Consider the following 13,232-nt stretch of genomic DNA (forward strand, 5'->3'; position numbering starts at 1 on the left):
GGAAACAAACAAAAAAAATATAGCCAAATTGAGAACCTCCTCCTTTTATTGAAGTCGGTTAAAACAAGGGTTAAACAATTGTAAGTTTTATAACTATAACTGAAAGTATGGCATTCAAAGGGCCTGTTTCACATCTACTAAGTAAATGCTACTCTTCACATAAATGTATAAGCCGATCAAATACAAAAGTCACACTAATCTATGCTCCCTATAGTAATAAATAGTAATAAAAAGAGTACTATCTACATTATCTGTTTAACACAATAACTAACAAATAAACACAGGCCCTTAGCGTTTGAACTTAAAGTACTGTTTACTGATTAGAATCTAAACAGTAATTTGAGTAGATCTAAACTTCGCATGTTAGTTTTATACTTTCTGGTCAGTAGATAAACCTCGTAAATATAAAATATCAATAAAATGCATTGTAGGTTATATCCCATAAAGGACATGAAGTTTTAATATCCCAGGTGGCACTGATATAATAGATACTCAATAAATACCGTTATGAAGAGATAACGAAGCGAACACTCTACGTTCCAGATAGTTTAATGGCTTTTAACTGGCTTTGAGTGCCCCGCGACAGTAAAAACTATATTAAAACCGTGTTTTAGTGAGAGATAATGTAGTTACGAACTAAATAAAGTTTGTTAAAACCTTTTTTGTAGAAGACAAATGAACAAATAAACTGATGATATTTTATCAGAGCCATCTATGTTCTATGTCGTAAGGTTAAACCGGGTGAGATGAAAATCGATATTAGATATTTAAAAAAAATATTTTACACATTCATTCATTAAAACAAATGTTGCTCGTGATCTAAGCGCATTTGAAGACTTTCCCTGGACAAAAAAATTGTGTACTTTCTGATAAAAAGTAACCTTCAAATCAAATTAAGACATGGAATATCTGCGTAGCAAATTCATAAAGAAGTTCCAACGTTTACTTCTAACAAACATCAATCAATAATATTAGCAAATAAGAAAATAAGACAAACGTTTTACTTATTAAGTAAATTCATAATAGCGTGTTTTTTTTTAAATCTTTATTTAAGGATATTGGTCGTTATTTCGCGACTATGTCGCTCCGTACGTCCACTTTTACCCGTGCCTACTAAACTTTGATTAAATCAAAATATTTTTTTAATAAAGCTTTAGCCTCTTCTGATACAGGAACCGACAAAAAGCTATTTATGTTGCCCACATTAAAGCTCAAAGTATGAGGCCCACTCCGCATACACTCCGACAAAACATGAAGTAAGTCATCGGTTGTTGAAATATCTAAGTAATATGACGTCCACAAGTCCTCTGTTGATTTAGCGAAGACCACGTTTTTCTTTCATAAAAACAAGCCACATAGAATTACCGTTTCTTTTATACGGTTTTTATGGATTAAAACATAACATTTTTACGTCGACGCAGCATTGTGGATAAGTGCGCACTATATTTTAATGTTAAATAAATATAACCTTATCATGGCTTTGTGAGGATCTTGTTCGTTTATTTAATAACACAAGATTGGTATCTGCTTGACGTTTTAAATACCAAAATATTCCAAGAATATTGTGGCTGTTACATAAAATGACGTTTGCTTCATACCTCCCTCAGATACCACAAACGTGAACTAAACGACAAACTTGCGTAATTAGATATGGTCTAACTCCCATTGCGTATCATCGTGGAAATCTTTTCTATTTACACTATGGGCGCATACTACCTGCTCCAGACTAATCTATATATTCCAATAAGTTAAACAGAAATAAAATTTGATGACAAAAATTCAACTCAAGATTTATTGTAAATGAACAAAATCAAACGCGATTTGTTAAGGGTGATCATGAAAAAAAAACCTTAAAAGCCTTATATATTCGGATGACTGTGAAAAATAACGTGTTGAATGATAAGATCAAATTATAAACCTTGTAATAATTACACAGGTATCGTAAATTGAACCCATACAAAAATCAGTAACGCAGCACGTGACGAGCTGATTGGGAAATAATATACTATGATACCTCAGACCAAAATTGTGTGATCTATAAATGTTTGTTCCAGCCCAAATAAGTTTTAAGACATGTCTTATGCCACCTTTAGATTTTCGAGATCTTTCCACGACTCCAGACGTATTTTATTTAATTTTACAATTATGTGTATGAATTCATTGAACAAAATACATACCAAATAACCTCTAACTAAACTGTATAACTAAGAACGTATATAATAAACTTGTAATAAATACGAGCCATAGGTTAAATATTAAAGGGAAAGTTTTCATGTAACTGTTCTGTATTGTAGTGGGTTGGTTTGTTTGCCTCGGGCGAACAGTTATATGAAAACTAGACTAGACAGCGAGGTTACATCTAACTACTGCGAATATAATTAAAGTTAGATTACAAATACCACTTATATACATTATTTATTACAGTATTTCCATTGTATTTGTAAACGATTAGGTTTTGAACGCTTATATGCATTACAAAAGAGGCTTGTATGTTTTATGGAAAGATGCGACAAATCAAGTGATTCATAATTTTAAATGCGAAATATTATAAAGACTGTTCTAGAAACTGAGTATTACCCTATTCCCTAATAAAAGTCTAACTATGCAATTTACAGTATTTAAACTAGCTTAATAAGCCAGAATTGATATATCTTCGTGCCTTCGTCAAAATCCATTCCGTCGTTTGTGCGCTAATTTCTAACCTAAAAAAATGTATTATATTGTATTGGACAACCATAACGAAAACATCTAAATTCCTTTACAAACTTTCACGTTTATAATATTAGAAGGATTATGTGCCTAATATCTGTTAATAATAGAATTTCCAATGCACTGTATTTTACTGGACTTAAGGGGTGTTTTCAAACAAACTTTGAGCGATTTATTAAGGAAGCGAAACGTAACAGGAAAGCGCACAGTAATTGTGATGAAAGGCGGAGTAAAGATTTCTTCCGCCCAATTCACGGCTGATTTTGATAAATTATGTGACGCTAAGCAGTTGGTGGCACACATTGCTGATGTTTTTATAAAGGCATCGCAATAATGGCACCAAACAATATAATTGAGAAATGCTGAAGGATGGATAGCCAGAAATATTTAGAGAGAACAATTTTTACCGAAAAAACGTTTAAGCTAACTCGTAATCATCGGTAAAACATAATGTGTATCAATTAAATAATACATATATATAGTATTGTAAAAAAAATTAGATTCAAAAGTCCTAGACCTTACGAGGTCTTTTGAATTTTTGAACCTAAACTACAATTCTAAGTAACTTATAGCAAGCAACATGCCCTTTATATCCTCAAGTGACTATAAAGCTGGGAGCTTCAAGTATTTTACTGATTTAGTGTTAGTTTGATAGTTCCGCACTGAAGTTAACGTTCAAGCATAGAGCCACTTTATGTCGCTGTGACGTGGTTATTATAACTTTCCCTTAATGACCTTAGAAATGGAACGGACTTAGGTTCAGTTTTAAATTTGTTTTATACTTAAGCTGCTTTGAACTAACTTTTGTCAGACTCAGGGTGTGTGTCACAAGTTTCAAATAATTTTAGTTGACAGTTATCGCATAGCTAATGTAGAAAGTACTCATTTTATTATATTTTATTTGGGAGCATAGACTAGTGTGACATTCGCATTTGGTCGGCTTATACATTTACGTGGTCAATAGAGTAGTTAACAACTTTTTTAAAAATACCTTTATCAATCATGTTTTTTATCCAATACTTATTAGAAAAAGATTTTTTAAATCCACGCAATAATAAACAAGTTATAAAGCTTTGAAATTTGGTAGAAAAAAAGTTAACAAATTACAGTAATACTGAAATGTGACGTCACCTATTGCCACCAGCCATAACACTGCGTGAGTGAGAAAAGGACAACACGTAATGGCCACCACACGCCCACTTTTGCCCACAACAATATTTCGAACATGAATAACTGCTTTATTTTTCAACCAATATTGATGCTAATTTCACAGAAGAATTTCTTTTTCATAATTTTCTGTTACATATAAAATAATAAACTAAATCAAACATGGGAAACTTCAAACTACCCTATTAAAGCATATACTCAGAAGTTGTGAAAAAGGACTTAAAAGTGTCAAAAAGATATACGAATAAGAAACTGTGTGAACAGTATTGTCATGAACTGTGTACATTAAATACAAAATATTATATTCGCATTGAACACGTCTGCTCGTATAAATAAATCCCCTCCATAGGCCCAATTATTACATAACATAGGTTTTTTTCGTAATTACATTAACAAGAAACATGTTCATTTTGTAAACACAAAATATATATTTTAGGATTTTTTTTAGACAAATTATTCTACTATGGGACATTTTTATTATCGAGTTGCAAGAGACAGTGTCGCTAGTTGTGTCTACATTCTTAATTAGTATATTTTAGGTTACTTTATTCGAAAAAAAGCTATACCTTTTAAGCCTTTTAACAATGCTCCCACAATCGTTTACACAGCAGAGCAAACAAAGGCAAAGTGTATCTGAAAAGAGCATCACATGAATGAAACATGAACATAAAACAATATAAATTTGAAACACGACTGTTATGGCTCAGACCCGTACAAACGGTTTTCCATTAGAAACTTGTCCGTGTGTTTTCAATGCGCAATAATATATTGCATTTTGAAGCAATTGGTAAATTCTACATTTCGCTGAAGAGTGTAATAAATAACTTTACTATTATTTATCAAAAAAACAAACCCACGAGTGCAAAAAAACGCAGAACAAAAATTTTCAAATAAAAAATAAAATAAAATGCTTTATTCATCACGTGGGCGAACATAGTTGCGCTGATGATGAGTCAAAGTACTTGAGAATATTTAATAAATTCCTATATAAAATCTCTTATAGAACTGAAGACATTGTATATTGGACATAAAATAAATGAATGACTACAAAGTAAACAAAGATTATTCCCGAAGGAGTATGTTGCAACTAGAGCAATCGCTTTTCACCTATTTGTTCCGTCCCATGATTGGATAGGCTCAAGTATATCGCCATATCGAGCATTGTAGTGTGTGTACTTAGTATATAAGCTATGTAACGTATTGTAATAAGTTAGTATAATGAGTGCAGTCTAATAAAGAACCTGAAACCATAAACACGTCTCAATATATATATTTAACCAATCCTTCCATTACACATAAATTCCAAAGTCTGACGAGAAACAATAACCTTCGCCTGTCGACACAATTATGTGCCTGTTTGGACCTGATTTACACATTGATTTTGGTCCACGAAACACTGACGTAGGCCACTACGCGAGATTTACTTGTGTACGGTGGTCGCTATCCGGGTGGATAGAAAATATATCCTACCATGAGCAAAATTATAATCTATGAACAGGAGGGGCATCTGTGTGTATGTATATTACAGAACATATTTAGTGAATGGCGATAGTCTCGCCCCCTATCACATCATGGGACGGAACATACTTGGCGAAAAGTGGGTGCCCTAGTTGCGCCTCTGCATACCCCTTCGGGGATAAATGCGTGATGTTATGTATGTATGTATGTATATTTAGTGACTATCTTATTATGTGTCCCTTTGGTGTATACCTATGCATTTTACACAGCATCTGATCACACAATATAGTCAACAAGCATCTCTAATGTCCATAAAATGAACGCAGAGCCCCATCTCAGCAGCTGCTAATGAAATATTAAAATCAGTATTCATATTAACATACCATACCTTTACGAAACATTCGCTATACATCAACGACATTCATAAACATTTTCGACATAATTCCCATCGTAAGCAAAAAAAAATATTACCAAAATATACAAAATTTAAAAATATATTTACCGGACCCGATAAAGATACCTGAAAATTCTAAGAGGATGACCTTTTTCTTAACCGTAATATATTGACATTAGACCAACATTATTTTTATGTATTTATTTTAAGTAACTTCCACTTCCCATTCATAAATTATATCAAATATTTGTAGATATCTATGTTTATAAAGTAAACAAGCCGATACCCATTGTTCGTTTTAAACCGTATTTCCCTTGTAAAACAGCGGAAATATGCCAAATTTGATGTTCCAGAGCAACTTCCCCGTTCCCTGAATTACTTGATGTTGCCTTTACCTTTGTCGGGAAGTTGAAAGGGCAAACCCTTCCGCCTTTAGTACCTACTTTGTTACAACTATTTATAGAATCTTAAAATATTAGTGTATATATGAATGACGAGACGATCAAACCGCTCGTCTGGGGTTTTATTCTATATAACAGTGTAAACTCGTAACGCGGCCGTGTTACGTTATCTTCGTGAGATTAGCGTAGAATGGTATTCTGCATGCCAATTTGTATTGTGTTAAACGCGAAGCATGCGTTACGTGCTTGCTACTGTCAAATAAACTTGTGGCATAAAGAATAAGGCACCTGATAGTAATCAACACCACTGCACTTTGACAATAATCGAATCGTCCTGAAGTTATAATTCCGAAATAATTCATAAAATTATCGTAAAAGTAACATTTATATTTTTTAACCACCCCTGCTCCGTATTGGAGAGAGGTGAGATACAATTTTTATAAATGGAAATAAGTGACGGTTTGCAGGGTTATTTTTACATCGCTTTTCTAAATGTACCCACATACTCGTCATTGTCTCTTCTAACGTCGTGCCAAAAAACATTCGTGAATACCGAATATTTTCGCTAAAAACACACGGTTTTCCGATGTTTTGGTCATTTTATAGTTCAGTGCAAATATGGTGTGTGGGTAAGTGTGATGTTACCGCTCTGACGAATTCTTTTAGACTAGTAGTTGTGGTGATTCTTAATTAGGGAGTATAAAATTAAAATTACTTTTTATTATTTATTTTATTTTAATTACGCTTGTTTATTTAAATCTACGTTTAGCGTAACTAATAAAAAAAAACGCGATGAAATCCGCAAATATAATTTTAATCGACATTCGCGTAAGTATAAAAAATCATTATGATTTGAAAATGTTATTTTCAAATGGGCAAGTATGTGGTTTCATTCGGTAACATAATTAACTGTTTATTTTGTATGTATTTAATCATAAAATAAAAATAAATTACTTTTCTATCTCTTAAGATTTGGTCTATTCCTTAAACCCTATTGTTGAACGATCAACTAATATACTTACTCTGTAACGGTGCAAAAAGTTTATACAAAAATAATTTATCAATACTTTTTTTTGCATCCTTGTACACGATTAGAATTCTCTTTTAAAACTATTAGAAAATATTAACCACGTGAAACTACATACTTAATTAACGTTTAGGGTAGCTGTATAAATAAAATATCAACCTAGAATACATTCCTGTTGGAACTTTGAATCCTTTTTCTCGTAATTGGCTTGAGTAATGCGCTATTTCTGCGTGTAAATACTCTTTAATTGCACTTGTTACGTACCATCGCGAAAACAATTTTCCAAATTCCGTCGTTCCTTTTGTAATACAATTTTAAACATCTTGAATAAACATTCTATAAATTTAATAGCAAAAGCAATTAAACTCATATTTAACTTTAACGCACGCATAAACATATTTGTTTTTCTTAATTTTCTCCAATACGTGTAGTCATTATTCAGATATGTTGTTTTTAATTAAAAACCCTTACATATAACTTCCTGATCCACATTATAAGTTCAGAATAATGTTGATTTTACCGTATAGAGCTACCCAAAATTTTCTGAATTGTTGTTCATAACAACACACGCCATTAATTGTACGTTAATACTAACATGTGTACATTGTATGTTTACCATGGGTATTTCGTTTGTTTACCATGTGCGGTTTGGTTATTAGAATTTGATTTCTTTGCATAATAAAATTACCGGTGGTAGGTCCCTCATATGCAAAAGTCTGCCTAGGTAGGTACCACCGCAATGTCTATTTCCGCTTCCAACCAGTATTTTATAGTCACTGTTGTGTTCCGGTTAGATGAACATTGTAGGCAGTGTAACTACTGAACATAATAAGACTTAACATCTCATATCTTAAGATGGCGAGCGCAGTAGATTACCAAACAATACTTTGTAGTTCAAAGTGTTGGGTGGTATTCCTACTGTTAATAGGCGGTCGTATAGCTTACCATTAGGCGAACGGCAAGCTCGTCTCGTCATTCAAAGCAATAATAAAAAATACAGACATATCAAAAATATATTAATAAATAATTTCATTAACCTCTCTTTTGTAGTATTCAGCCACGTTATTACTTATTCGTTGGATGTAAAACAATGTTTTGAAAAAAAAATATTCTTTTCTTGCTAAATAAAATTGACGTTAAATATTGTCACCGACATAAGTACTTAGTTGAACAAATTTAAAAATTCAAATCGCCTTAACTTTTTCCGCCTTATTATAAAAAGATAGGTTAGTACTGGGTTTAAACCAAGACTAAAAAGTCTAGGTTTGTTACGGTATTAAAGTTAGTACTCGGACTAAAATTCATTCTTATTACAAATCCAAGACCAACCGAGGATTAACTAGTACCGAAGATAGTCCCTGATTTAATTCGTATCCACAGAGTATAAGCAAAAAATTACCGTAATTCATTGATTCATTCACTCCGCGTTTGACGCACCGTTCCTTTTAACACAAGTATGTATAAAACGAAGGGCAAAATGTTTAATAAAATGTGATTTAGATAATGATGATGATGCTAAATATATACTATTTTGCTATTTAAATATATCTTAAAGCTGAATAATTTAAAATGGCTTGGTTTTGTTTTAATTCACTGTTGACTTGTTAAGCTAGCGTACAATGGAATGAAGTGTGCGGCGCGCATATTTGAACATTATCGAAATGTTTACATTTGGGTTTATTTATGATTTTGATTAATAGCACTTCAAGTAACATAAAGGAACGTTGTTCTTTTAAAACAATTTAGGCACGGCAACAGCATCACAAGTGTAATTGTTTTTGTTGTGGAATCACTTACGTTACGTATATTTTAGTTATACCAATTAAAAATGGAGCAATAAATCAAAACAAACGAGGCGAATATTGGACTTTTGAAGAAAAGGTTAGTTAAAAGCAATCATCTTGGTTATGAGCAGTGTAATAAATTAAAATGTTATTCAATTAGTACAAATTTCCTTCTTAATCCAAGAAATACTACGTTAACTTATTTCCAAGTCGGTTTACATATTAGATAATAAATCAACCAAGACGAGTACCACTATGTTAAGATGTAAAGAATGAAAAAAAATAATAAATAAGTGAGTAAATTTTGCTGTTTTTGTAATGAATATTTAGTTACCATGACTTATGTAAAATGTACCTATATTTGTAAGACTAAACGACTTATTAACTAACGAAAACTACGGGGTCTATTGAACCGCAGATTTGTTCCTAACATTTTTAAATCTTCTAAATCCATTAAATTAATCAAATTTATTTCCATTTTTTCTATTTTAGTTTATATTTGGTTCTCTAAACACAATTATCAACTTTGAAATTTGATGTTTCGAGGTTAGTACTGGAGTTAAACTAGGGGTCACGGCGGTTTAACTTTAGTACCACAGATAGTCCTCGGACTAGCGATAAACTCGGTTTTGTAATACCATTTTTCTTAGTCCATAGTTTAAACCTGGTACTAAAACCGGTACTATAGTTAGTCTTCGTTTTGTAATAAGGCGGTTTATGTTCTTTACAAAACGGCTTTACTTTTCACAAGAAATAAAGTTTCAATTGACTTTAACGTACAGGTGAATTGAAGTTTTCAATTTGTTCAGCTAATTTTGTGGCAGATTGTTCATAATTGGGTAGGTATAATGAAACCCAAATAAATAAACATAAACCACATTTTTCTGCAGTTGGATAATAAAGAAATATTCGTATTTTTGTAGAGTTAGGAAAGGTTTGTCGGATCGCTTACCAATTTTCACGGTCTAGTAGCATGTAAATACCTGGAGCCTCATTCTAAATGAGTGAGTCATTATAAGTGCTCGCGGCCGGCAACCTCGCCGCTTGTCTAAAATAAGGATATGAAAAATGAACCATAATATTATCTACAATAGTGTACGTAATAAATTGTGTTATTGTTTGATATAACATTTTATTGTCACACTATAAGTAGAAAAACATCTTGTAAACAGATACAAATAAACAGTAACGAGTGTAGTTGTTTCCTCGTTGAGACACTTTGATATATTATACTACCTACAGAGAGAAACGATAAAGGATATCAGTTATAACAGAACATAATAATGTACCTAAGGAGTATTTTTAATACATAGTTCATTTTCAATATAACTAATTAGATACATAACGTTTCAAGAAACCTTTAAATAGAATAAATGCAGAATTAAATACATAAAATTAAAATAGTCGACGCGTAAAAAAATCTAAAACAAAATGTTAATCTTCATATTGTTTTTATATGTGACGTCATAGCACCTGATGGTAAGTAGAGTAGGGTTCAGACAGTGTTGGCTGAGAAGAGACGATCAACTCTCGCCAACCGACAGAACCATATCGACCTGTTTGAACCCAATATACACAGGTTGATCCCGCAACGCCACTCACGTGGGCTGCGTATTGTGTACTTTATGTACTTCCGGACTTATTTTCTTATTTTTTTAAATTTTAAATGTTAAGTACTTCTTTCTGCCTGTTTTTCGCTTCCACGGCTGAAACACTGAACGGAACTAGATGAAATTATGGAGATAATTTGAGATCTTAAGAAAGATGTTGGCTACTTTTTATACCAGGAAATATATAGCGTCACTTTTATCCCAGAAAAACTTTTTTCATATAGGCAGAGTTGCAAGGAAAACCTTGTATATAATAAATACATAAGATAAACTTTGTTTCACGATAACAGGAAATACAGACGATGTCGAAATCAAAGTCTCGGATAGCGATAAAAATTGTTCAGCAACTTTAATTGCCACTGACTTCGGCAATAAATCAAATTATACGGTTTCACATTTCCTTTCTTACCAACATTTTCTTTATAAAACTTATCAATGTACAATTTAAACGAAATTGGAAAATAACATCCGTAATATGAATGCAGTAAAACCTTTGTATTTACGAAAGAAGGTCCATAACTACTAATTTAATTAAATACTTAATATTTGTTAATAACTTTTACGAATTCTAATCCAATACTGCTTTTTTAATGAAAACCAAAATTTTATATTAGCATGAAACAACGTTTATTGTACTGTTTTAAAGATAACAACATTTTATTCGAAAAAATAAATCAGCTGTCAATTAGATTATTGTTATTTAAAAAATATTGTGTGGGTGGAAAATATCTAACTCAAAAGAATATTGTTATTAATTTTTCACTAAAATACAATTTAAGCGTTACAATTCAATACGGAATAAATAAAAAATATATAAAGCAATTTATTAATAACTTTTTACCTAAATTAAATTTTTCACCATAAACGTGTTCAGTAAAATAGAATATTAAATTACTTTTCACAACATACTCTATATTTGAGCGGCAACGAAATTTTCCACCCTTTTAGTCGCTGATAAACTAATTATAGCGTACAATCGTGTACATTGAAAAAGTGACTAATGAAATTGAAATAGAACGAGACAAAAAATAATATACAGAGGGTAGTCTGCCTACAACATTTAATGATAACGCTGTCTACAGTACATAAAGGTCGTTTTCGAAAGTACATCGCTGTCAGCAAATAGAAACACAAACTGTAATATCACAGTTTGTACAACCTTATCAAAATGATAACATGACCAAAGTCATCTCTTTACAGGTTGCACGGACATGGTTTAAATGGAGCGGAGGCAATTAAAGAAAAAACTACAGTTCCTTGCACGATACGCAAATACTTCTACAGACTGCCGATGTTTACTCTCGGAGCGTTATCACTTGATAAGTTAGAACACAAGCCGCGCGCAAACAACCTTATCATGGTAACGTTCTCATCCACGACTCAGAAGTACAACACAGACTCGGAGCCGCACAGGCGTGCCACTCAAAACACCTGAAAATCGCGATCGAGCCTTGGAATGGAAGAGCTAACGTTCATCGAAACCAGATAGACTGTGACAGTGTTGTGTATAGTGTAATTATAACCAAAGAACAAAACCAAAGCTGATCGAAGCTCATTTCTAGTGGATACGAGGTAGACTTTAACGCCAAACTGGAGGAATTACAGACGTTGGACACCGCAGAGAGCGTCATCGAAAATGTCAGCGCGATGGCGGAGGAGTGTCTGGCGAGGAAGTTCAACTTGTCGGACAACTACTGCCCGGCGTACTTCGACGGGCTCCTGTGCTGGGACCCGACGCCTTGGAACACCTTGGCGGTGCAGAAGTGCTTTAAAGAACTGTACGGGATACAATACGATGACACACGTAAGTAGTTTTATTAGCAAACATAGATTAACAAGCATTAAGATTCCTCAATGACTTAGCAAAGCGTAATACCTCTTTTGTTTTATACACACTAGAGTCGAAATTCATATATAGTAGAGCCATGTTATAGCCTATGTCTACAGCATCGATGAGTTTGCGCGACAAGAGAAGCGCCACTGTCTTATCGAAAACCAACGCCAATTTAGAAGTTTGTTACATTTTGTGCGCTCAGTGGGATTATCAGAATACTTCATAACTCCTATTCGTTTTCTTAAAGGTCGATGATGTACGCACAATATTTCTGACATTGTATTTACGAGCGGTGGCTATCACTTACCATTAGATGACCCACTTGCTCGAGTGGCGACCTTCTGCTATAAAAACCTTGTGTCAAGGTACACATGCAAATACAACGTTGTTACGATATCATAAAAATAACATTAACCCAAATTCGTGTAAGGGATGAATGCTTTCCGTACAAGAAGCCAATGAAACTGGCATTGATTTTAAAGCGCAAATGAAATATAAATGAATAAGTATAAACAAAAATTAGTTTTAAACGCGATACGGCTTTTTTTATTTTTATTTAATTTATTATGGTCAAAATACGTCATAATAATAACACAAAGTTAATGATAGAAGTTGCGTTCTTCAACTATCGCTAGTATTGTGCCAATCAGTCCTTTTGGATTTACACCGACTGACCTCATAAGTCGAAATAAGACACTACGACAAATATTTAAAACGTGCCAAACGAAACAAACAAACAAAATAGAATGTTCAACCTCTCACCCCTCGTATATTCTCTCAGCTATAACTATATAAAACATTCAAGAATATTACCACAAAAACAACGAGCACGAACTTTATTAAAGTCA

General features: G+C 32.7%; 1 protein-coding gene across 4 annotated transcripts in view; it reads left to right on the top strand.

Annotated features, from left to right (window-relative positions):
* LOC115452421 (diuretic hormone receptor-like) overlaps positions 1-13,232 on the top strand; it is a 179,098-nt gene that overhangs the window by 131,449 nt on the left and 34,417 nt on the right. For all 4 annotated transcript variants that reach the window (XM_037439457.1, XM_037439458.1, XM_037439459.1 and 1 more), the window contains exon 4: positions 11,751-12,354. In XM_037439457.1, the coding sequence (XP_037295354.1) occupies positions 12,198-12,354 (157 nt within the window). In that variant the 5' untranslated portion in view covers positions 11,751-12,197. The remainder of the gene's footprint in view (positions 1-11,750; positions 12,355-13,232) is intronic.

The sequence above is a fragment of the Manduca sexta genome, chromosome 16 (genome assembly GCF_014839805.1).
Source record: "Manduca sexta isolate Smith_Timp_Sample1 chromosome 16, JHU_Msex_v1.0, whole genome shotgun sequence".
Taxonomy (NCBI): Eukaryota; Metazoa; Arthropoda; class Insecta; order Lepidoptera; family Sphingidae; genus Manduca; species Manduca sexta.